Raw genomic sequence first — 26,648 nt, forward strand, 5'->3', positions numbered from 1 at the left:
TATCATCAAACTATATCAGATATTACGTACTTCCGGTAGGATTGCGTTTTTCATTACAAGTTTCTAAACAATAATTTACCCGGATTTTTAGTCAATAAAAATTTTCTCAAATCAAGGTTATCTCTAAAAGAAACTGATACTTCCATTTAAACGTTTTATGGAAAAGCTGAGGTTAATTTAATCTGAAAGAACTTTACTTTGTTAACCTGCATGTGATATGTTAGTTTATGTGTAGTTTTAATGTTAAATATATATCTAATAATAACGCTGGTTAAGTTAAAAAAGTGAAATTGTAGTTTTACTATAATTCACGTGAGCAACTGCCAGTCTAAAAAATAATAATTCTTTATTCATAACAACAAGAAATAATCATTTGTCCATTCCACGCAGCTAGTGACACCTAGTGACAATCTTCTGGAAGAAATTACAAATAGAATACGAGATTTTTATCTAAACCTTAAATGTGTGATCAAAGAATCGTTTTTATATACATAACATGTGATTAAACACATCAATTTTTATAAGTTATTTATTTCTCAACGAAGTTCATTTTAACCGAATGATTGAAGGAAAAGTGACGTCAAGACAGGAATTATTTTTTTCTCTGCCAAGTTACTCTCGTTAACGGTGTTTCTCAAACTAGAATCAGTTGCAAACAATTTTGTAGAAAGAACTGTAATTGATCAAATCAGTCATGGTAGCTGCTAGTCCGTTGTTTTTTTTTTACGTTTTATTTTAAATTATAACATTGTAGGATTGCGCACGTGAATTGAGCATCGCACTTCTCTTAAGCCTTTCAACACCAGCCGGATAATGATCAAACGTCGGAGAACTTAAGATGGACTTTCCTCTGTTTCAGTTCTTAACTCTCCTGGATGAATACATATAGAAAGCAACTACTCCTACAACTGCTCCTAAAGCAATGAAGAAAAAGGACAAACCTGCTGCAAGGCCTAGAGATAAAAAAAAAAAGAGAAAAAAAACAATTACGTTGGACACTGAAGACTGCACGTGAAGGTTGAGTTACTTAGTAACACTTTCACGTGCTTTTGGCACATTTTATAGACCCAAAACAAAAGTATTAGTTTACTAAAACACCTATAACTTGATTACTTACAGTGATACATGTGGATATGTTGGTATTTAGTCTCAAACTCTAACTAAGAACTGGATTCAGTTAAATAATCACAAATAAATCGGCGTTGTTATGAAAAAAATTAACAAAAACCTAAAATCTACTTAATTAATTCCAAATAAATACGCTTTGTTGCAAAGTTTGAGATATCTGTGTAATATTTTATCACAAAATCTCCACGTACCAGACGAATAACGTTTTTTCTTGTCACCTGTTCCAACACCTGAAAGAAGAACATTACTATTTATTCATCTTTTTAAATATATTTCACTATTTTATTAGTTGGCACTTTGCCAGAACAACTACGCTTTTCTCAATTAGGCTTAAAACTTCATATATCTGAATGTTTAATACCATTTACAACCGGTAGGACCATATATAGCGTAAGTAATTATAATCTTATGTTGTTGTTTTCTATCATTACTTATTATCTACGTGAAAAGCTCCAGGTCGAAAGTAGTAATTAGTTAGATTAATTAATATATTGATTATATGCTTAATGTTTTGTTTGACTTGTGTGTCATTGGGAACCCTATAATTAGCGAGATCAACTGATAAACTAATATTATATTGGTTTAATTTTCATCTGTTCAATAAAGCCATAGTCCATAAGCAAGGTATTGATTAAGTAGTTTAGAAAAAATGCATTTTTAAACCAATAAACTCCTCATACTATGTGTGCAAAACCCAATAAACCGGCCATCTTTCGTAACGATGGTCGTGCTTATATTTTAACACACAGCAATTTTAAACAGAGTTTCACGCCGGATTTTAATCGCTGTTACATCTTCACTCACCAATATCTTAAACACATTCACGACATTTAAACGGCTGTTTATCTACTACTACTACAACATTAAAGGTGCTGTTTATCTACTACTACTACAACATTAAAAGTGCTGTTTATCTACTACTACAACAACATTAAAGTGCTATTTATCTACTACTACAACAACATTAAAGTGCTATTTATCTACTACTACAACAACATTAAAGTGCTGTTTATCAACTACTACAACAACATTAAAAGTGCTGTTTATCAACTACTACAACAACATTTAAACTGCTGTTTATCAACTACTACAACAACATTTAAACTGCTGTTTATCAACTACTACAACAACATTTAAACTGCTGTTTATCAACTACTACAACAACATTTAAACTGCTGTTTATCTACTACAACAACATTAAAAGTGCTGTTTATCTACCCTAACATTCTAAAGTCGTGATAGCCCCTTTGAGCAAACAATCCAGAAATATTTAATTCAGTTTTTCCACAATTATTTGATTAAGTCCAGGAGTTAAGCCGTATATCTTAACAACAGAGTTCTTACATCATACCATCTTACCCAAAGAGTTCTTACATCATACCATCTTACCCAAAGAGTTCTTACATCATACCATCTTACCCAAAGAGTTCATACATCATACCATCTTACCCACAGAGTTCTTACATCATACCATCTTACCCACAGAGTTCATACATCATACCATCTTACCCACAGAGTTCATACATCATACCATCTTACCCACAGTGTTCATACATCATACCATCTTACCCACAGAGTTCATACATCATACCATCTTACCCACAGTGTTCATACATCATACCATCTTAACCACATTGTTCTTACATCATACCATCTTACCCACAGAGTTCATACATCATACCATCTTAACCACAGAGTTCTTACATCATACCATCTTACCCACAGAGTTCTTACATCATACCATCTTAACCACAGAGTTCCTACATCATACCATCTTAACCACAGAGTTCCTACATCATACTATCTTAACCACAGAGTTCTTACATCATACTATCTTAACCACAGAGTTCTTACATCATACTATCTTAACCACATTGTTCTTACATCATACCATCTTAACCACATTGTTCTTACATCATACCATCTTAACCACAGAGTTCATACATCATACCATCTTAACCACAGAGTTCCTACATCATACCATCTTACCCACAGAGTTCGTACATCATACCATCTTAACCACAGAGTTCTTACATCATACCATCTTAACCACAGAGTTCCTACATCATACCATCTTAACCACAGAGTTCCTACATCATACTATCTTAACCACAGAGTTCTTACATCATACTATCTTAACCACATTGTTCTTACATCATACCATCTTAACCACATTGTTCTTACATCATACCATCTTAACCACATTGTTCTTACATCATACCATCTTAACCACAGAGTTTTTACATCATACCATCTTAACCACAGAGTTTTTACATCATACCATCTTAACCACAGAGTTCTTACATCATACTATCTTAACCACAGAGTTCTTGTTTTATCAGGGTATCACTGTAAAATATAAATTATTTAATTCAACTGTTGTCAAAGTAATTATACTAAAGTATCTTCTTTCAGTGTTTATTGCCTTGGTCTTTTAGCCATAAGATAACATTTTAAGGAAGTGTTTTAGTGAAGTTGTGTATGTTTTTCGGTGTGTTATCCACCATGTAATAGTAGTTAAGGTGTGGTTGTTAGACTCATACAATAGGGGAATATAATTATTTTGGGTTCAAAGTTCACTGGAGCTCTTAAAAGTCAATTGAATGTAACAAGTTGGTAATTCTTTATATTCATATAGAAACTAAAGGTAAAAGGTCAATATTTGAAATATTGTGGCTGAACTTATGAGGACAGATCGGGTTAACGTTATCAAGTTTGGTAAAACGTTTACTAATACCTGTTACATTATCGCTATTTATTCCATTATTAGAACACTGACGTTATCAATAAAAAAACTCAGTTATGAACTAACTATTTCCTCCCAGATAATCGTAGTGAGCGCAGACAGGTGCGTCGATGAGTTTCAGATTGCTGTTCCCTTTTCCTATCAGGAAGCATGAACTTTGACCCAGGGGTGTTCCTTGGCAAAAGTCAAAGCCCTGGCAGTTGAAGTCTGCATTGTCAACGCATTGTTTTGCGCAGGCTTTGGCGGTGACATTCTGTAATTCAACTATTTTGGCTCCATTTTCTTTTTTCCCATCAGTTTTTTTAAAATCAAATATATAATCTCCTATAATAAACCAGAAGACATAATATATAATCTCCTATAATAAACCAGAAGACATAGTTTACAAAGTAAAGCACCAATTAAAAGCATTTTAGCAGTTTCTACCCTTGGCTCAAAAGTATACATATTTTCTGAACCGAATTACACAAAAATATAGCGAAACGGGTACGTACTGAAAGTTAAGTAACAAAGCACAATATAGAAAAATGAACACCACAACCGTTGCATTAGAGACTTTAGAAGTGTTAGCCCAGACTATAATGTAACAAGAATTACAGTTTAATTAATTTGAAACCAACAAGAGCTGAACAAAGACTTACGTGTATAGTGACCACACACACTGGCCTTATCACCGACAAAAGTATCCTTCGCATCCAAGAAATGAGTTTCATGTAGTAAACACGTGAGGTCGCTCTCTGTCGACTGCGGACAGTGATCAAATGACTTGCAATCGAAGTCTTTTTCTGTACTGCATGCTTTAGCACAGTTGTTCAGGTCTTTAATGGCCAGTGATTTCTTGGGTTTAGACCCAGAGGTTATGCCGGGTAGCCTCTCATAAGAAACGACATAGTTTCCTAGGTTACACAGAACAATAAACAACGAGAATGAACAAATTTGTTATTATAGAACGATGGTTAAACAAGATACAACTGTATGTTTCAAAATAGTTCAGTTATTTCCGACCATGGTTTCGCCAGTCATCAAAACTGTAATGATTTGTTAACAGATTTATATGAACTTAACCAAAGAACGAAAACTAACTTCGACATTTACTTAGAGGTAAGTGAGGTGAGAAGCGGATAATAGATCACATTGGTTTGATCGTTCAGAGCTGTAACTGTTTTAAATTAGGCCTAAAATAAACACAAACGATCGAGAGACGGATATAAATGCAGGTATAAAAGACTTTGATGGGGAATATACCTAAAGTTTCTGTTGCGTTTTTAAGAGTATTGATTTTTATCTCCTGTCTGATGTAAATATTCATATCGTAAGCATAACTAGATAATTATTTATTGAATAATAAACATTAATAGTGATTATTACGACGAACTCGTCTTGTACTTGAATTGTAAAGATGTTTTGCAGCTAATTCACGTATATTAAAATTAATGTGTCTTCTTATCTTATATTTCTCTTAAAAGAAATAGTTAATGCTGAAACCAACACGTGAGCTGCCAAATATATGGCATTTTTTATGCTTCGTCAATCACTCTTGTAATATTTTCACCAAAACCAGTTTTTGTTGTTTTTTAGATAGGTATAGTTTATTCAGTGAAATGTTTTTTTTTTTTAATAATTTGAATTTTCAATAGCCAAACATTTGTTATTTTGGTTTGCAAGATTTATTATATCACGTATAACATGTACATTATGGTTACTTCATCGATATGTAACAGAGTAAGTCTGGTTCTGTTGAATTAATGGACTCATAAACAAATTTAATCCTGTTTATTATAGCTTTAGAAAATACTTTATAATCGCTACACAGAAGTGATAATGGTTGTCATTTTTTAAAATCCGTCAATGCTAGTCTCACGCCCAAATTTTACTAAACACTCAACTGTTAGACCTAATAGTTCTAAAAAACTTAACTTTTAGTAACAATTTAGAAACAACAGGTAATTCTGTAAGCATTAAAGGAACAAGTAGACTTTTTCACTTAACTGTTAGGCTTAACAACTCCAGGAAACTTATCTTCTGTGAATGATTAAAATATAGTAATTATTTCTGTAGGCGTTAAAGGCTTGTAGGCGTAGAGACTTTTTTACTCAACTGTCAGGTCTAACACAGTTTCGGAAGACTTTTGTTAATAATTGACAAACAGCACTTATTTCTATAAGCTTTAAAGGAACATGGAGACTTTTTTACTCAACGGTTAGGCCTAACAATTGCATAAGACTTATCTTTTGTTAATGATCGATAAACAGCAATTATTTCTGTCAGCTTTAAAGAAACAACTAGATAGTCCATCGCACTTTTGGGTAAACTTGTTAAGCCTTCAAAGAAACTCGCTAGTTTGGTTTATCTTCCTTAGTAAAATCTTTATAACAATTTATAATAATAAATTATTGAGTTATTGTACCATCTATATTCTTGTAAGTTGTTAATAATGATTTTGTGTACAAGGTGTTTGATATAACATGAATAAAATAGGATATACAATAATCGATTTCTTTAAGTTTTATTTTTCTTTCACAAATATTACAGGATTGATTCTGTTTTATTCAGTTGTTTCAGAGTTACCAGAATAATACATCTGGGATAATTTTACTTCTAGTTATTAAATGTTTCTTTTCCAGTTCGTTTCCTTAGAAATGGCCTTACTATGATCTAACATTCCTAAACGTTTTAGGTTTGTTTCTATGTGTTTGAAACCTGCTATAACTGGATCACTTTTATTTAAACACATCAATAACTGATTTTAATACATCAGTATGCAAAGTCTCTCTTATTTTGATTTAAGACTGAATAACCACAGAAATAAGCGTACATAAACGTAGGTAGGTGTGCATAGGTAGGTACATAGATAAGTAGATAGGTGTGCATAGGTAGGTACATAGATAAGTAGATAGGTGTGCGTAGGTAGGTACGTAGATAAGTAGGTAGGTGGATAAGTGCATAGGTATGAACGTAGATAAGTATATATGTATAAAGATAAATAAATACATATGAATATAAATAACTAGGCAGGTATGTATAAGTGCTGAGTACTTACGGGTTAGAATGATACACTGGCTATCTTTCTTGATGTGGTCATCTGGAATTTCGTTACCATGTTTGGTGCTCAGTAAACATTCGCCCGTTAACCCACAGAAAGATAACGACTCACACATTTCTAAATTAACACATGCTCTCTTGCAGTCGTCGAAAAACACTCTACCCACATCTTTCGTGTTTTGTTCTTCGCTCTTGTCAAACTTACTAGTGTACTTGAACACCGTGAATTTACTGTCTAGGTCATCTATAAGAAAAAGTACACGATATACCCACAAAATTAAATCTTATGGTTACTACAAGAAAACAAAACAGTTGATACAAGAACCACACGAAACGTCTTACTTTGTATCATGTAAAGAGTATCTTATCCGATACACAATGATTTTTTACAAGTGAAAATGAAAGTCCCCAGTGTCATTTCATCTCTTGATTTTGTAATTATTAAATCATTTTAGTATGTCTTTGTTCGCTTAAAAACTTAATGAAGTGACAAAGAACAATGAACTTTTAAAGACTACTTGCGAGGCCTAATATTTTAAGATACACGGAAAATGAGTGTTGTGACTGTTAGCTAGGCCTAACAGTTTCTTAGTTAAGAGATAAAGAACGATAATTTCTTCCAGGCATGGCCAAGTGATTAGAGTGCTTGACTCACAACTTTAGGGTTATAAATTCAAATCCGTGTCACACCGAAGATGCTCGTCCTTTCAGCCAAAGAGACGTTAAAATCTTATGGTCAATCCGATTATTCATTGGTAAGATAGTAACCTAAGAGTTGAGAGTGGATTGAATTGACTAGCTACCTTCCCTCTACTCACTGTATCACTGATAAATAAAGGAAGACTAGCGAAGATACCCCTCGCATAGCTTTGCGTGAATTTCAATACAAACCAAAACTACTTTGTCCATGACTGCAGGCTAGGCCTCAAATTTCTTTAAATAAAACAATGTTTTCATGACTGCTGGCTAGGCCTAACATTTTTTTTCTTAGAAACAAAATATATCGATAATCAGTTTTGTACCTATTTACAGCTTCCTTGTGGTTGTTCATAACTATGGGAGGTTTATAGCACTAAACATAAGGTTTCCATAACCACGAAGGGCAGAGAACGAATAGCCCTTTGTGTATCTTCGTACTAAATAACAAACACACAAACAAATTTGTTTTCATAACTAAAATAACACTCACCTGAAGGTCGATACACCAAACCGTTTATTCCCGAGGCTAAATCATTGAATAACTCAAGGGCTTTGTATGTAATCTGCAAAAAAATATGAAATATAACCTAAAATACTAAAATTCCAAATTGCCATGACAAAAATAAGCAAAGTATTTAGAATATTAAAATTATCAGAGCAACTTTAGGATCGAAAGATATATTTTTTTAAGTATTAAATATCGATTTTGTTCAGATTTTCAATAATAAATATAACAGAAAAGATTCGTTAAGTTCACCAAAAACACTTTAAGTTCTAACTTACCATATCGTTGTCAGAGGGTTTAACGGAGAAGAATAAGTTTCCAGTAGATACTAAATTGTACAGTTGAGATATCACCATATCCGATGTTGGAGTCGTGTTTTCTGGATTTATCACTCCTGTTTATAGAAAATTTGAATTATCATAAAATTCGTATGATATAAACCTAAACTTGTATTGTACCCGACCATCACACCCATATGTGCTTGTTCAACGTCTCTTTCCAAATCCACGGGCATTAATATGGAGTTGGTCCCCCCTGCTACAACAGCCTCTACTCTTCTAGGAAGACGTTTCACTAGATGTTGAAACATGGCTGCGGGAATTCGCTCCTATTCAGCCACAGGAGCATATGTGAGGCCAGGCACTGATGACAGACCAGAAGGCTTGGCACGCAGTTGGCGTTCCAATTCATCCCAAAATTGTTGAGGTCAGGGCTCAGTACAGGCCAGTCAAGTTCTTCCACACCAACCTTGGCAAACCATGTTTTTATGGACCTCGCTTTGTGCACAGGAGTATTGTCATGGTGAATTAGAAAAGGGCCTTTCCCAAACTGTTGCCACAAAGTTAGAAGCATAAAATTCTCTAGAATGTCATTGTATGCTATAGCATTAAGATTTTCTTTCACTGGAATTAAAGAGCCTAGCCCAAACCATGAAGAACAGCCCCAGACCATTATTCTTCCTCCACAAAACTTCACTGCATTCAAGCAGATAGCGTTCTCCTGGCATCTACCAAACCCAGATTCGTCCGTCAGCTGCCAAATAGTGAAGCGTGATTCATCACTCCAGAGAACATGTTTCCACTGCTCCAGAGTCCAATGGCAGTGTGCTTTACACGACTCCAGCCAACACTTGACATTGCGCATGGTAATCTTAGGCTTGTGTGTGGCTGCTCAGCCATGGAAACCCATTTCATGAAGCTCCCGAGGAACAGTTTTTGTGCTGACGTTGCTTCCAGAGGCAGGTTGGAACTTGGTAGTGAGTGTTGCAACTATGGACAAATGAATTTTACGCGCTTCAGCACTCGGCGGTCCTGTTTTGTGAGGTTGTGTGGCCTACCGCTTCATGGCTGAGTTGTTGTTGCTCCTAGACGTTTCCACTTCACAATAACAGCAGTTACAGTTGATCGGGGCAGCTTTAGCAGGGCAGAAATTTGACGAACTGAATTGTTGGAAAGGTGGCATCTTATAACAGTGCCACGTTGAAAGACACCGAGCTCTACAGTACGATACTTTCCACTACCAATGTTTGTCTATGGAGATTATATAGCTGTATGCTTGATTTTATGCACCTGTTAGCAACGGGTGTGGCTGAAATAGTCGAACCTACTGATTAGAAGGGGTGTCCACATACTTTTAGCCATGTATTGTGTGTGTATGTATGTATGTGTATATATATCAGGTCATCCCATAAGTAATGTCCAAAAATCTATTACAGAAAGTGCATCGTTGTTTCTGTGTTTGTAGAAGGTTTTAATAATAAAATATGTAGTAGGACGTGTATAAAAATGTTCAGACAAATGAAACTAACCCAACTCCACTTTTTCAAATCATTAATCAAATAAACCTTTATGAAGATGGATGTGTCTGAGGAGCACATTAGGCATATAATGTTTTATGATTTTAAAAAAGGAAATAGTGCAGCAGAAACTACACGAAACATTCAAGGTGTTTATGGTGCGGAGTCTCTCAATGAAAGAAAATGACGAAGGTGGTTTCAGAAGTTCAGATCAGGTGGTTTAAGAGATGTAATCCATATATGGCGATAAAAAGTAATTAAACCCATATTAACGTAGGGCACATGGGGATAAAAGTAATTAAACCCATATTAACGTAGGGCACATGGGGGATAAAAGTAATTAAACCCATATTAACGTAGGGCACATGGGGATAAAAGTAATTAAACCCATATTAACGTAGGGTACATGAGGGATAAAAGTAATTAAACCCATATTAACGTAGGGCACATGAGGGATAAAAGTAATTAAACCCGTATTAACGTAGGACACACGGGGGATAAAAGTAATTAAACCCATATTAACGTAGGGCACATGGTGATAAAAGTAATTAAACCTATATTAACGTAGGGCACACGGGGATAAAAGTAATTAAACCCATATTAACGTAGGACACACAGGGGATAAAAGTAATTAAACCCATATTAACGTAGGGCTGATGGGGATAAAAGTAATTAAACCCATATTAACGTAGGGCTGATGGGGATAAAAGTAATTAAACCCATATTAACGTAGGGCACATGGGGATAAAAGTAATTAAACCCATATTAACGTAGGGCACATGGGAATAAAAGTAATTAAACCCATATTAACGTAGGGCACATGGGGATAAAAGTAATTAAACCCATATTAACGTAGGGCACATGGGGATAAAAGTAATTAAACCCATATTAACGTAGGGCACATGGGGATAAAAGTAATTAAACCCATATTAACGTAGGACACATGGGGATAAAAGTAATTAAACCCATATTAACGTAGGGCACATGAGGATCAAAGTAATTAAAGCCATATTAACGTAGGGCACATGGGGATCAAAGTAATTAAACCCATATTAACGTAGGGCACATGGGGATAAAAGTAATTAAACCCATATTAACGTAGGGCACATGGGGATAAAAAGTAATTAAACCCATGTTAACGTTCCAAATTCTCAATAAAATGAACTAGTAACTATAAACAGAACAGAACTATCGTTTGGACATCTAGGATACAGAAATAGAATTCTTAGATTTATATACCGATAACTTTGTTAAAACATGCATACTTTTATAAACATTACAGTCTTTGTCTTCAATCAAGTCGTTGTCGGAATATGTTTTAGAAGTTAGGTAACAGGTGACTCCACAGTAGGAGAATCCCCTGGAATGACAACAAAAAACAAATGTTTATCTTGCAGAGATACAAGAATGAAGCTAGTGCACTGATTAAAGTATAGTTAGATATATTTATACAAGCCTTAAACAATAAAAATATTACAGTATGGTTGAAAGTGCGAAAACCTCGCGTTTCGGAGTTTGACAATTTAAAATAAAATCACATTAATTGCTACTACCGCCACCTAGTGATTATTTTTAAGGTTATCTCTCCTGCACTTGTCTGTTTTTGTTTTACAGAAAAGCCACACTGACCATCTGCTGTGTCCACCGTCAGGGATCAAACACAAATGTCAGGGTTGTAAACACATATACTTACCACTGACCCACTATGTTTCTTGTAACCTATTAAAATAAGTTAAGCCACCCAGGAGTTCAGCAATAAGTCTGTGGACTTATAACATTAAAAGCGGGTTTCAATATTAGAGGTGGGCACAGCACTGATAGCCCAATGGCTATCTTTGTGCTGAATAGCATACAAAGAACAAACTGGGCTCTGAGAAAAGAATCTAATGATTATGTAAAATAATATCTGTTTTTACACATTCTATTGAGATACATTTCACTCTGGATTCTAGGTTTAGATTATTTTGATAACTTGAAAAAGATAACACAAAAATTGTAGACACTGATTTAATACACGAACAGTAAACTTGTTAACAACTAAAAGTGGAATTCAGATAACAAAACTGTTAACAGTGAACAAGTTGGTGTGTAACAATAAACAAACTAGTGTTGTGTAACAGTGAACAAGTTGGTGTGTAACAATAAACAAACTAGTGTTGTGTAACAATGAACAAACTTGTGTAACAATAAACAAACTAGTGTTGTGTAACAGTGAACAAGTTGGTGTGTAACAATAAACAAACTAGTGTTGTGTAACAATGAATAAGTTGGTGTGTAACAATAAACAAACTAGTGTTGTGTAACAGTGAACAAGTTGGTGTGTAACAATAAACAAACTAGTGTTGTGTAACAGTGAACTTGGTGTAACAATAAACAAACTGTGTTGTGTAACAGTGAACAAGTTGGTGTGTAACAATAAACAAACTAGTGTTGTGTAACAATAAACAAACTAGTGTTGTGTAAATAAACAAACTGTGTTGTGTAACAATGAATAAGTTGGTGTGTAACAATAAACAAACTAGTGTTGTGTAACAGTGAACAAGTTGGTGTGTAACAATAAACAAACTAGTGTTGTGTAACAGTGAACAAGTGTGTGTAACAATAAACAAACTAGTGTTGTGAAACTAGTGTTGTGTAACAGTGAACAAACTTGGTGTGTAACAATAAACAAACTAGTGTTGTGTAACAATGAACAAACTGGTGTAACAATAAACAAACTGGTATTATTGAACAATGAACAAACTTGTGTAACAGTGAACAAGTTGGTGTGTAACAATAAACAAACTAGTGTTGTGTAACAGTGAACAAACTTGTGTAACAATGAACCAACTGGTATTATTGAACAATGAACAAATTGAATGGTCCTATTTGAAGATTCGATAAAGTATTTTATACTATAAGCAAAAATACAAACATAGCTAGAAATTTGGAAAAATAATAAATCTTATTCCTTGTGACTAACAAATAAAGTTATTTTTACAGTGTTTGTTAACCTGGTCCACCGGGTTCGGTGAAGTAATGGATTTCTAGTAGACTTAAAAATAACCGCCCCCTGGTGTCCCGACCACTTCATTATGAAGGGTTATACTCAACATAATAACACATTCTTCCATCGAATAACACTTACATTCACTTGTATATATCATAACAAACATGCTGTTTATAAGCACGTGGATAAGACGTGAAACAGGCATACCAACAAAAGCCACAAAGTCATTTGTAAACACGTGGATAGACGTGTAAAACAACCACACCAACAAAGTCATTTGTAAACACGTGAATAGGACGTGAAACAGACATACCAACAAATATCCTTTGTGAGCACATGGATAAGACGTGAAACAGCCACACCAACAAAAATCCTTTGGAAGCACGTGGATATGACGTGAAACAGACATACCAACAAAATCCTTTGGAAGCACATGGATATGACGTGAAACAGACATACCAACAAATATCCTTTGGTAGCACATGGATATGACGTGAAACAGACATACCAGCAAATTTCAATGCTTTCTAGACAGCTCTTAGCACAATCCTGAGGGGTGGTCAGTCCTAGTGACGAAGTGGGAGATTTGAAACGTTTATTTTCATTCACGTTGAAGTCATCTGTAACAAAATACGATTTAATTATGGCGACTAGGAGATTACTAGTGAAACAATATGCTAAGATATTACCAGTCCAGTTACTTAACGAGACATTAACTCAGCTACACAACTTAACAACCTAGTTACTTAACCAGATGTTAAAATGCTATACAATGCTGAATGGTGTCATTTATTTAAGTATGCATTAATACGAGAAAAGAAACATACATTTTAACATATGTTTACTTACAAAAGTAAGGAGGTCTCTCCAACAACAGTGCTGAGACGTACATCTGGTCTTTATCGAAATCAATCTACGAAGTTAAAGTTAAAATATTCGTTTAATTAATTAGAAGCAAGTTAAAACGTAAATATTTCTGTATTTTTTTAACTTTTTGAGTACTATTATTTTCCCCAACAAAAACATAATAATATATATAGCAACAGTAATATGCCACCAGAGGGCTCAGGAGTAAGTTTGAGAGCTATAAGGTTAAAATTCATGATTCGATCCCTACGGTGGTCAAGGCACGGATAGTGTATAATCATCAGTTGTTCCTTGACCTCTAGTTTTCTGTTTCTGGACATTTCACACATAATGATAATTATAAAGTTAGTTTGACCATAAGATGTCTCATTGAGGTCATTGGACATTTCAGACATAATGATAATTGCAAGATTAGTTTTGACCATACATTGTCTTATTTGGGTCATAATAGTGAATACAAGCTATGATGAAAGTTCACAACTTACCAGAACTTTTGGGATTCGTAAGGAGGATATCCCAGTAAGAGTTCTCACTGTCTTCAGAAAAGTGTCTTTAATCTCTCCTGTGTATCCCATTGACACGAAGATGTTGTAGGCTTCCACTGAAACAACATGAAAGAAGTGATTAAAGAACCTACTGTCACATCAAAATGGAGGCCTAGAAGGAAGGTGTGTCATAACTAAACTAATTATAAACGAACAGTTGAATATAAGCAGACAGAAAGAGGCAGACAAAGAGAGAAACAGATGCAAACACACAGATGTAAACAGATATAGAGGTAGATACAAATAGACAGAGGAAGACAGATACAAACAGACAGACACAAATCAATAGGCACGCAATTACAAATGACAAATAGGGTGGCAGACAGATAGATATAAACAGCAAGAAAGGCTTGCAGATTGACAGATACGCCATTACGTACTTGGGAAATTAATTTGGAACCATCTGGACATGGACTTGTCCAAAAAACAGCTTGAAACGTCAAACAGTTTCTCTGCGCTGGTCAACTCGGTGGAAAAGTAAGCAACATTGAACGTCAGTACTTCAGACAACTGTAAATATTATAATATAAGACATTATAATATTATATAAGACTATAATATAAGACATTATACAAGAAGAATGCCCATTGTACATTGGAAAACATCGTTATGCGTAATTAATATAAAACTTTTTATCACTTAGCAACAGCAATACTTACACTTTATTTAACTTTGTTTCGCATAAGTACACTTAACTCAAAAATACCTTTTGTTTTCTTTGATAATTATTGTGCTGTGATGGTGACACACAAAAACTTTCTCAAAGAATTTCACTAATAAACTTGTGAAAGACTAGATTGATCTGTCAGCTATCTAACTGAATGACTAGATTGATCTGTCAGCTATCTAACTGAATGGCTAGATTGAACTGTCAGCTATCTAACTGAATGACTAGATTGAACTGTCAGCTATCTAACTGAATGGCTAGATTGAACTGTCAGCTATCTAACTGAATGACTAGATTGAACTGTCAGCTATCTAACTGAATGACTAGATTGAACTGTCAGCTATCTAACTGAATGGCTAGATTGAACTGTCAGCTATCTAACTGAATGACTAGATTGAACTGTCAGCTATCTAACTGAATGACTAGATTGAACTGTCAGCTATCTAACTGAACTAGATTGAACTGTCAGCTATCTAACTGAATGGCTAGATTGAACTGTCAGCTATCTAACTGAATGACTAGATTGAACTGTCAGCTATCTAACTGAATGACTAGATTGAACTGTCAGCTATCTAACTGAACGACTAGATTGAACTGTCAGCTATCTAACTGAATGACTAGATTGAACTGTCAGCTATCTAACTGAATGGCTAGATTGAACTGTCAGCTATCTAACTGAATGACTAGATTGAACTGTCAGCTATCTAACTGAATGACTAGATTGAACTGTCAGCTATCTAACTGAACGACTAGATTGAACTGTCAGCTATCTAACTGAATGGCTAGATTGAACTGTCAGCTATCTAACTGAAAGACTAGATTGAACTGTCAGCTATCTAACTGAATGACAGCTATCTAACTGAATGACTAGATTGAACTGTCAGCTATCTAACTGAATGACTAGATTGAACTGTCAGCTATCTAACTGAAAGACTAGATTGAACTGTTAGCTATCTAACTGAACGACTAGATTGAACTGTCAGCTATCTAACTGAACGACTAGATTGAACTGTCAGCTATCTAACTGAATGGCTAGATTGAACTGTCAGCTATCTTACTGAATGACTAGATTGAACTGTTAGCTATCTAACTGAAAGACTAGATTGAACTGTCAGCTATCTAACTGAAAGACTAGATTGAACTGTTAGCTATCTAACTGAAAGACTAGATTGAACTGTCAGCTATCTAACTGAAGACTAGACTGATCTGTCAGCTATCTAACTGAATGGCTAGATTGAACTGTCAGCTATCTAACTGAATGACTAGATTGAACTGTCAGCTATCTAACTGAATGACTAGATTGAACTGTCAGCTATCTAACTGGAATGACTAGATTGAACTGTCAGCTATCTAACTGAATGGCTAGATTGAACTGTCAGCTATCTAACTGAATGACTAGATTGAACTGTCAGCTATCTAACTGAAAGACTAGATTGAACTGTCAGCTATCTAACTGAACGACTAGATTGAACTGTCAGCTATCTAACTGAATGGCTAGATTGAACTGTCAGCTATCTAACTGAATGACTAGATTGAACTGTCAGCTATCTAACTGAATGACTAGATTGAACTGTCAGCTATCTAACTGAATGACTAGATTGAACTGTCAGCTATCTAACTGAATGACTAGATTGAACTGTCAGCTATCTAACTGAAAGACTAGATTGAACTGTTAGCTATCTAACTGAACGACTAGATTGAACTGTCAGCTATCTAACTGAAAGACTAGACTGAACTGTCAGCTATCTAACTGAATGACTAGATTGAACTGTCAGCTATCTAACTGAAAGACTAGATTGAACTGTCAGCTATCTAACTGAACGACTAGATTGAACTGTCAGCTATCTAACTGAATGACTAGATTGAACTGTCAGCTATCTAACTGAAAGACTAGATTGAACTGTTAGCCATCTAACTGAATGACTAGATTGAACTGTCAGCTATCTAACTGAATGACTAGATTGAACTGTCAGCTATCTAACTGAATGACTAGATTGAACTGTCAGCTATCTAACTGAATGACTAGATTGAACTGTCAGCTATCTAACTGAATGACTAGATTGAACTGTTAGCTATCTAACTGAAAGACTAGATTGAACTGTCAGCTATCTAACTGAAAGACTAGATTGAACTGTCAGCTATCTAACTGAATGGCTAGATTGAACTGTCAGCTATCTAACTGAATGACCAGATTGAACTGTCAGTCAGCTATCTAACTGAAAGACTAGATTGAACTGTCAGCTATCTAACTGAAAGACTAGATTGAACTGTCAGCTATCTAACCTGAATGACTAGATTGAACTGTCAGCTATCTAACTGAAAGACTAGATTGAACTGTCAGCTATCTAACTGAATGGCTAGATTGAACTGTCAGCTATCTTACTGAATGACTAGATTGAACTGTTAGCTATCTAACTGAAAGACTAGATTGAACTGTCAGCTATCTAACTGAAAGACTAGATTGAACTGTCAGCTATCTAACTGAATGACTAGATTGAACTGTCAGCTATCTAACTGAAAGACTAGATTGAACTGTCAGCTATCTAACTGAACGACTAGATTGAACTGTCAGCTATCTAACTGAATGGCTAGATTGAACTGTCAGCTATCTAACTGAAAGACTAGATTGAACTGTCAGCTATCTAACTGAATGACTAGATTGAACTGTCAGCTATCAACTGAAATGGCTAGATTGAACTGTCAGCTATCTAACTGAACGACTAGATTGAACTGTCAGCTATCTAACTGAACGACTAGATTGAACTGTCAGCTATCTAACTGAAAGACTAGATTGAACTGTCAGCTATCTAACTGAATGACTAGACTGAACTGTCAGCTATCTAACTGAATGACTAGATTGAACTGTCAGCTATCTAACCTGAAATAGATCCAACTGTCAAAAAATGGTTGAACTGTCAATTTAACTTGAACTGCTAATTGAACTGTTCGTTGAACAAGGTAAAACAGTCTTTTATTTTGAACACCTACTGAACAGTTTCTTGTTGTAAACACCTACTGAACAGTCTCTTGTTGTAAACACCTACTGAACAGTCTCTTGTTGTAAACACCTACTGAACAGTCTCTTGTTGTAAACACCTACTGAACAGTCTCTTGAACTGTAAACACCTACTGAACAGTCTCTTGTTGTAAACACCTACTGAACAGTCTCTTGATTGTAAACACCTACTGAACAGTCTCTTGTTGTAAACACCTAACTGAACAGTCTCTTGTTGTAAACACCTACTGAATGACAGTTTCTTGTTGTAAACACCTACTGAACAGTCTCTTGTTGTAAACACCTAACTGAACAGTCTCTTGAACTGTAGACACCTATTGAACAGTCTCTTTGATTGTAAACACCTACTGAACAGTCTCTTGCTTGTAAACACCTACTGAACAGTTTCTTGTTGTAAACACCTACTGAACAGTTAAGCTTGTTGTAAACACCCTACTGAACAGTCTCTTGTTGTAAACACCTACTGAACAGTCTCTTGTTGTAAACATCTACTGAACAGTCTCTTGTTGTAAACACCTACTGAACAGTCTCTTGTTGTAAACACCTACTGAACAGTCTCTTGTTGTAAACACCTACTGAACAGTCTCTTGTTGTAAACACCTACTGAACAGTCTCTTGTTGTAAACACCTACTGAACAGTCTCTTGTTGTAAACACCTACTGAACAGTCTCTTGTTGTAAACACCTACTGAACAGTCTCTTATTGTAAACACCTACTGAACAGTCTCTTGTTGTAAACACCTACTGAACAGTCTCTTGTTGTAAACACCTACTGAACAGTCTCTTATTGTAAACACCTACTGAACAGTCTCTTGTTGTAAACACCTACTGAACAGTCTCTTGTTGTAAACACCTACTGAACAGTCTCTTATTGTAAACACCTACTGAACAGTCTCTTGTTGTAAACACCTACTGAACAGTCTCTTGTTGTAAACACCTACTGAACAGTCTCTTGTTGTAAACACCTACTGAACAGTCTCTTATTGTAAAAACCTATTGAACAGTCTCTTATTGTAAACACCTACTGAACATTCTCTTGTTGTAAACACCTACTGAACATTCTCTTATCAAAACCCTTTTCAAGGTCATTATAACTATTTTCAAGGTTAGACGTGAGAAACAGTCTTGTGATTTTCTTGAAGTTTGTTGAACGGTCCTGGTATTACACAAATCAACTGACCAAAACATCAGTGAGAATTTAACGGAAACATTTAACGTCCGATTTGTTCACAGTCTCGAACTGACAAGTATTCTTTTTTAACACGCCAGACTCTTCAGTCTTTCTTCACACCGTCAGTCTCCTACCTTCACACCATAAGTCTTATATTCACACCGTCAGTCTCGTTACTTCACACCATCAGTCTCCTATCTTCACACCATAAGTCTTATATTCACACCGTCAGTCTCGTTACTTCACACCATCAGTCTCCTATCTTCACGCCATAAGTCTTATATTCCCACCGTCAGTCTCGTTACTTCACACCATCAGTCTCCTATCTTCACGCCATAAGTCTTATATTCCCACCGTCAGTCTCGTTACTTCACACCATCAGTCTCCTATCTTCACACCGTCAGTCTCGTTACTTTACACCATCAGTCTCCTATCTTCACACCATAAGTTATATTTTCACACCGTCAGTCTCGTTACTTTACACCATCAGTCTCCTATTTTCATACCTTCCAGCTTGTTTGTGTATAAAAATAATATTCACTTTGAAATGTTCACTTAGGTGTAATACAAATGTTGCTTGTGTTATCAAACTCAACATACCTGTGCAACATTCCCCTTGCTGTAAACCCGAACAGTGATTCGAATTGGCACTTGCTGTTCTCTGGTGTTACTGTCGTACCAAACTTCATCCTGTTACAACGAAACAAGAATCTGGACAGTTCAAATCTTGTTTCAAATCATTAACACAAATATTTCTATGTTATGTGCACACTCCGAAAGGATGTGGAACATTTATGCTTAATACTAAAAACCTTACTCTGTTCAGAAACCTATTTAACACGGCTCTTACGAGCAACCGTACCACGTAAGTACAAAAAACGTCTGTGTTTGTCTGACGACGTTTCATTATAAGTTGCAACAGCTGACTTATATCGATTTTTTTTGGTAACTTTCAGTTATCTTCAAAGATATTAACACACGTGAAAAAGTACTTAACCAAAATATTTGGAAATAAGACGAAGTAATATTTCGTCTGTCCAATCTTTATTTTAAATTACGTATCTAAACACTTAAATCGGTCAGTGGCTCAACTATCAAAGATAAATGGAAAATTTAATAGCTTAGAGATGACTTCTTTTTGTTTTAAGTTTTCTATATTTCACAGGTACCACTCACAAAGCTTAAGACAATATTTTAATAAAGACATTTAGAAAAGTACGTTTAACAAACGTCTTACTGGAGTGTGTGTAAAGAAACACACTATAAATTATGTGGTACTTTGTTGTTTAACAAACGTCTTACTGGGGTGTGTGTAAAGAAACACACTATAAATTATGTGGTACTTTGTTGTTTAACAAACGTCTTACTGGGGTGTGTGTAAAGAAACACATTATAAATTATGTGGTACTCTGTTGTTTAACAAACGTCTTACTGGAGTGTGTGTAAAGAAACACACTATAAATTATGTGGTACTTTGTTGTTTAACAAACGTCTTACTGGGTGTGTGTAAAGAAACACACTATAAATTATGTGGTACTTTGTTGTTTAACAAACGTCTTACTGGGGTGTGTGTAAAGAAACACACTATAAATTATGTGGTACTTTGTTGTTTAACAAACGTTTACTGGGGTGTGTCTTACTAGGTAAAGAAACACACTATAAATTATGTGGTACTTTGTTGTTTAACAAACGTCTTACTGGGGTGTGTGTAAAGAAACACATTATAAATTATGTGGTACTTTGTTGTTTAACAAACGTCCTACTAGGGTGTGTGTAAAGAAACACACTATAAATTATGTGGTACTTTGTTGTTTAACAAACGTCTTACTAGGGTGTGTGTAAAGAAACACACTATAAATTATGTGGTACTTTGTTGTTTAACAAACGTCTTACTGGGGTGTGGGTAAAGAAACACACTATAAATTATGTACTTTGTTGTTTAACAAACGTCTTACTTGGTGTGTGTAAAAAACACATTATAAATTATGTGGTACTTTGTTGTTTAACAAACGTCTTACTTTTAAGTACTGAAGTTTAAGATTTTACTAAAGAATTTATATTTGATACAAAAATAAAGTTGAACATAGGCTCGTGGGAAGCAAATTACATAATAAACTGATTCTTACAGTTATCCATATATTATAAACCTTCTGATTCTTACAGTTATCCATATATTATAAACCTCCTGATCCTTACAGTTATCCATATATTATAAACCTCCTGATCCTTACAGTTATCCATATATTATAAACCTTCTGATCCTTAAAGTTATCCATATATTATAAACCTCCTGATCCTTACAGTTATCCATATATTATTCTGATTCTTAACCTCCTGATCCTTACAGTTATCCATATATTATAAGCCTTCTGATTCTTACAGTTATCCATATATTATAAACCTTCTGATTCTTACAGTTATCCGTATATTATAAACCTTCTGATTCTTACAGTTATCCATATATTATAAACCTCCTGATCCTTACAGTTATCCATATATTATAAGCCTTCTGATTCTTACAGTTATCGATATATTATAAGCCTTCTGATTCTTACAGTTATCGATATATTATAAGCCTTCTGATTCTTACAGTTATCCATATATTATAAACCTTCTGATTCTTACAGTTATCCATATATTATAAACCTTCTGATTCTTACAGTTATCCATATATTATAAACCTTCTGATTCTTACAGTTATCCATGTATTATAAACCTTCCGATTGTTACAGTTATGCATATATTATAAACCTTCTGATTCTTACAGTTATCCATATATTATAAGCCTTCTGATTCTTACAGTTATCCATATATTATAAGCCTTCTGATTCTTACAGTTATCCATATATTATAAACAACCTGATCCTTACAGTTATCCATATATTATAAACCTCCTGATTTACAGTTATCCATATATTATAAACCTTCTGATTCTTACCATACATTATAAACCTTCTGTTATCCATATATTATAAACCTTCTGATTGTTACAGTTATCCATATATTATAAACCACCTGATCCTTACAGTTATCCATATATTATAAACCTTCTGATTGTTACAGTTATCTATACATTATAAACCACCTGATCCCTCTTACAGTTATCCATACATTATAAACAACCTGATCCTTACAGTTATCCATACATTATAAACCACCTGATCCTTACAGTTATCCATACATTATAAACCACCTGATCCTTACAGTTATCCATACATTATAAACCACCTGATCCTTACAGTTATCCATACATTATAAACCACCTGATCCTTACAGTTATCCATACATTATAAACAACCTGATCCTTACAGTTATCCATACATTATAAACCACCTGATCCTTACAGTTATCCATATATTATAAACCACCTGATCCTTACAGTTATCCATACATTATAAACCACCTGATCCTTACAGTTATCCCATACATTATAAACCTTCTGATTCTTACAGTTATCCATACATTATAAACCTTCTGATTCTTACAGTTATCGATATATTATAAGCCTTCTGATTCTTACAGTTATCCATATATTATAAACCTTCTGATTGTTACAGTTATCCATATATTATAAACCACCTGATCCTTACAGTTATCCATATTATAAACCTTCTGATTGTTACAGTTATTCATACATTATAAAACCACCTGATCCTTACAGTTATCCATACATTATAAACCACCTGATCCTTACAGTTATCCATATATTATAAACCACCTGATCCTTACAGTTATCCATACATTATAAACAACCTGATCCTTACAGTTATCCATACATTATAAACCACCTGATCCTTACAGTTATCCATACATTATAAACCACCTGATCCTTACAGTTATCCATACATTATAAACCACCTGATCCTTACAGTTATTCTCACAGTGTTACCAGATTTCTTGTACCATATACTTACGTTGGTGTAATAACGTGTGATCACAGTTAAAAGCAGACTTCATTCCAGGCCCTAGTAAGAAGCTATCTTCTACCTTCTTTTCAAACACTGACACAGGAATGTTGCGTTCTTCACTCTACATTGAAGAACAACTCTATCACTTGTTTTGTTTTAAAATATTGAATATCAGACAATAGCTGATTAGCTGGTTTAATGAATAAACATATTATGTTGAAGAGATATTTTAAGATAAATATAGAACAAAATTTGGTCTTACCGTTGTCACAAATGTTGCCATTAAAAGTAAACTTTGTAGTCTTGAAACAGGCTAAAATAATCCGATATAATGTACAAACCTAAGCTAAACTTTAAATAATAAAGAAAAACATCAATAACACATGAACCACAGTTAAAGTTTAAATCTTAACAAACCACATATGAACCTAATTTAAAGTTTAAATCGTAAGAAAAAACACACGAACCTAATTCAGAGTTTAGATTATAATAAGAACACACGAACCTACTTTAAACTTGAAATCCTAACAAACAACATACGAACCAGAGTTAAAGTTTAAACCATAACAAATAACACACGAACCTGAGTTAAAGTTGAAATCCTAACAAAGAACACACGAAAATAAGTTAAAGTTTAAATCCTAACAAACAACACACCAACCCAATTTGAAGTTTAAATCCTAACAATAAACATACAAACCTTATTTAAAATAATAATAAACAGCACACTAATCTGAGTTAGACTTTAAAAACTGATAAATTGATAAACTGAGTTAAAGTTGAAATCCTAACAAGGAACACACGAACCTAAGTTGAAGTTTAAATCTTAACAAGCAACACACCAACCCAATTTCAAGTTTAAATCGTAACAAAAAACACACGACCCTGAGTTAAAGCTTAACTCCTAACAAAGAACACACGAACCTAATTTGAAGTTTAACTCCTGACAAAAAACACACGAACCTGAGTTAAAGTTTAAATTCTAACAAACAACACATGAACCTGAGTTAAAGTTTAAATCTAACAAAGAACACAAGAACTTAACTTAAAGTTTAAATCCTAACAAGGAACACACGAACCTAATTTAAAGTTTAAATTCTAACAAGAACACACCAACCCAATTTCAAGTTTAAACCATAACAAATAACAAACGAACCTGAGTTAAAGTTTAAATCCTAGCAAACAGCTTACAAACATAATTTAAAGTTTAAATCGTAACAAACAACACACAACCCTAATTGGAAGTTTAGATCCTAACAAAGAACACAAAACCAAATTTAAAGTTTAACTCCTGACAAAAAACACAAGAATCTGAGTTAAAGTTTAAATCCCAACAAATAACACACGAACCTGAGCTAAAGTTTAAATCCCAGCAAACAGTTTACGAACCTGAGTTGAAATTTAAATCGTAACAAACAGCTTACGAACCTAATTTAAAGTTTAAATCGTAACAAACAACACACAAACCTAATTTAAAGTTTAAATCGTAACAAACAATACACAAACCTAATTTAAAGTTTAAATCGTAACAAACAATACACAAACCTAATTTAAAGTTTAAATCGTAACAAACAACACACAAACCTAATTTAAAGTTTAAATCGTAACAAACAACACACAAACCTAATTGGAAGTTTAGATCCTAACAAACAACACACAAACCTCTCCAAAGTAATGAAATCCTTCGTTGCTGCCAAGAAAGTCTGGACTACTTAGAATAAGTTCTTTCCCACGAGGCATGTACACCTTTGGAACATACGTGTTTGTTCTTTTTTATAGAACAGTTGCCGTAGTCTTGGTTGATTGTATATAACACATCTAGAAACGACATAAAATAAAGATATAGACACGATTACATAAAACTGTAACACATTTGAATAACAATAAAAGACGTCGTAACCAATAGGGGAATATAACATTATGTTCAGTTATTTTCTTTTCACCAGTTTCGCTTAGAACTTAACTTATGGACATGTTGGAACTTATAGGTCATAAGAAAGTGCAAACAGGCGACCAGAAAGATAAGAAAACAACGGTTAATTATAACACAAACGATACAAAACTTGAAATTTTAATACATATATATCTTGTATTGTGTTACAACAAGCATATTCCGTGAAAACCTCTGACGTAATGGACTTTTTCCAAATAATTGATCCAAGAAATGAGAAATGAAAAACAAGGTAAACAAATCAATTGTCAGTCCAGTTACTCAACCCTTCAAGTTATACAATACTGAAAACAAAAGTTACAAAACGTAACACTACTTTAGGTGTTGATGTGTACCTAGTTAGTCAACCCTTCATTCTATACAACATTAAAAACAAAAGTCACAAACCGTAACACTGCTTTAGGTGTTGATGTGTACCCAGTTACTCAACCCTTCAATTTATACAACACTGAAAACAAAAGTTACAAAACGTAACACTGCTTTAGGTGTTGATGTTACTCAATCCTTCAATTTATACAACACTGAAAACAAAAGTTACAAAACGTAACACTACTTTAGGTGTTGATGTGTACCTAGTTAGTCAACCCTTCAATTTATACAATACTGAAAACAAAAATTACAAAACGTAACACTACTTTAGATGTTGATGTGTACCTAGTTAGTCAACCCTTCATTCTATACAACATTAAAACCAAAAGTTACAAACCGTAACATGCTTTAGGTGTTGATGTGTACCCAGTTACTCAAACCTTCAATTTATACAACACTGAAAACAAAAGTTACAAAACGTAACACTGCTTTAGGTGTTGATGTGCACCCAGTTACTCAACCCTTCATTCTATACAACACTAAAAACAAAAGTTACAAAACGTAACACTGCTTTAGGTGTTGATGTGTGCCCAGTTAGTCAACCCTTCATTCTATACAACATTAAAAACAAAAGTTACAAAACGTAACACTGCTTTAGGTGTTGATGTGTGCCCAGTTAGTCAACCCTTCATTCTATACAACATTAAAAACAAAAGTTACAAAACGTAACGCTGCTTTAGGTGTTGATGTGCACCTAGTTAGTCAACCCTTCATTCTATACAACATTAAAAACAAAAGTTACAAAACGTAACACTGCTTTAGGTGTTGATGTGTACCTAGTTAGTCAACCCTTCATTCTATACAACATTAAAAACAAAAGTTACAAAACGTAACACTGCTTTAGGTGTTGATGTGTAAAAATCAAAGGATATCTCACTGTCGTTGAAGCCATATACGTCGATAAAATTTGATTTTACAGGGACTGGCTTAGAAGAAGTGCCCTCTTCCCATTTATTGTAGAAGTGAGCTAAGTGCTTAGACTTCTGATCGTACGCCACCTGGAAGAGAAATATTATTCAGTTCGACAGCTTAAATATCGTGGAGAGTTTAGTAGGTGTTTCATCTAGACTTATCACCTTGAATGGTAACGTTGTCTCGTTTTCTGATAGTGTAAACTAACCCTAACAGTGTCTTATTAAGTTAACACTAAAACAGTCTTAATAAATTAGATGTAACAGTGTATTACGGAAGTAATACTAGAACACTCTTCATAAGTTGTAGAGGTAGCGATGTCTTACGAAGGTGACATTA

The 26,648-nt window shown here is 34.2% G+C and overlaps 1 protein-coding gene across 1 annotated transcript in view; it reads right to left on the minus strand.

The window, feature by feature from the left end:
* Positions 1 to 329: 329 nt before the first annotated feature.
* The window catches only part of LOC143241804 (uncharacterized), a 31,981-nt gene continuing 5,662 nt past the window's right edge, over positions 330 to 26,648 (minus strand). Inside the window, exons 3-18 of the mRNA XM_076485063.1 lie at positions 26,275 to 26,395; positions 24,740 to 24,895; positions 23,084 to 23,198; positions 19,770 to 19,859; positions 14,697 to 14,826; positions 14,257 to 14,372; positions 13,754 to 13,817; positions 13,413 to 13,524; positions 11,181 to 11,275; positions 8,399 to 8,514; positions 8,106 to 8,178; positions 6,915 to 7,160; positions 4,516 to 4,770; positions 3,941 to 4,198; positions 1,320 to 1,358; positions 330 to 953 (exon numbers count right to left, since the gene is read on the minus strand). Coding sequence (XP_076341178.1) covers positions 856 to 953; positions 1,320 to 1,358; positions 3,941 to 4,198; positions 4,516 to 4,770; positions 6,915 to 7,160; positions 8,106 to 8,178; positions 8,399 to 8,514; positions 11,181 to 11,275; positions 13,413 to 13,524; positions 13,754 to 13,817; positions 14,257 to 14,372; positions 14,697 to 14,727 — 1,503 coding nt within the window. The 5' untranslated portion in view covers positions 14,728 to 14,826; positions 19,770 to 19,859; positions 23,084 to 23,198; positions 24,740 to 24,895; positions 26,275 to 26,395 and the 3' untranslated portion in view covers positions 330 to 855. The remainder of the gene's footprint in view (positions 954 to 1,319; positions 1,359 to 3,940; positions 4,199 to 4,515; positions 4,771 to 6,914; positions 7,161 to 8,105; positions 8,179 to 8,398; positions 8,515 to 11,180; positions 11,276 to 13,412; positions 13,525 to 13,753; positions 13,818 to 14,256; positions 14,373 to 14,696; positions 14,827 to 19,769; positions 19,860 to 23,083; positions 23,199 to 24,739; positions 24,896 to 26,274; positions 26,396 to 26,648) is intronic.

This window comes from Tachypleus tridentatus, unplaced genomic scaffold, assembly GCF_004210375.1.
Source record: "Tachypleus tridentatus isolate NWPU-2018 unplaced genomic scaffold, ASM421037v1 Hic_cluster_1, whole genome shotgun sequence".
In the NCBI taxonomy this organism is placed as follows: domain Eukaryota; kingdom Metazoa; phylum Arthropoda; class Merostomata; order Xiphosura; family Limulidae; genus Tachypleus; species Tachypleus tridentatus.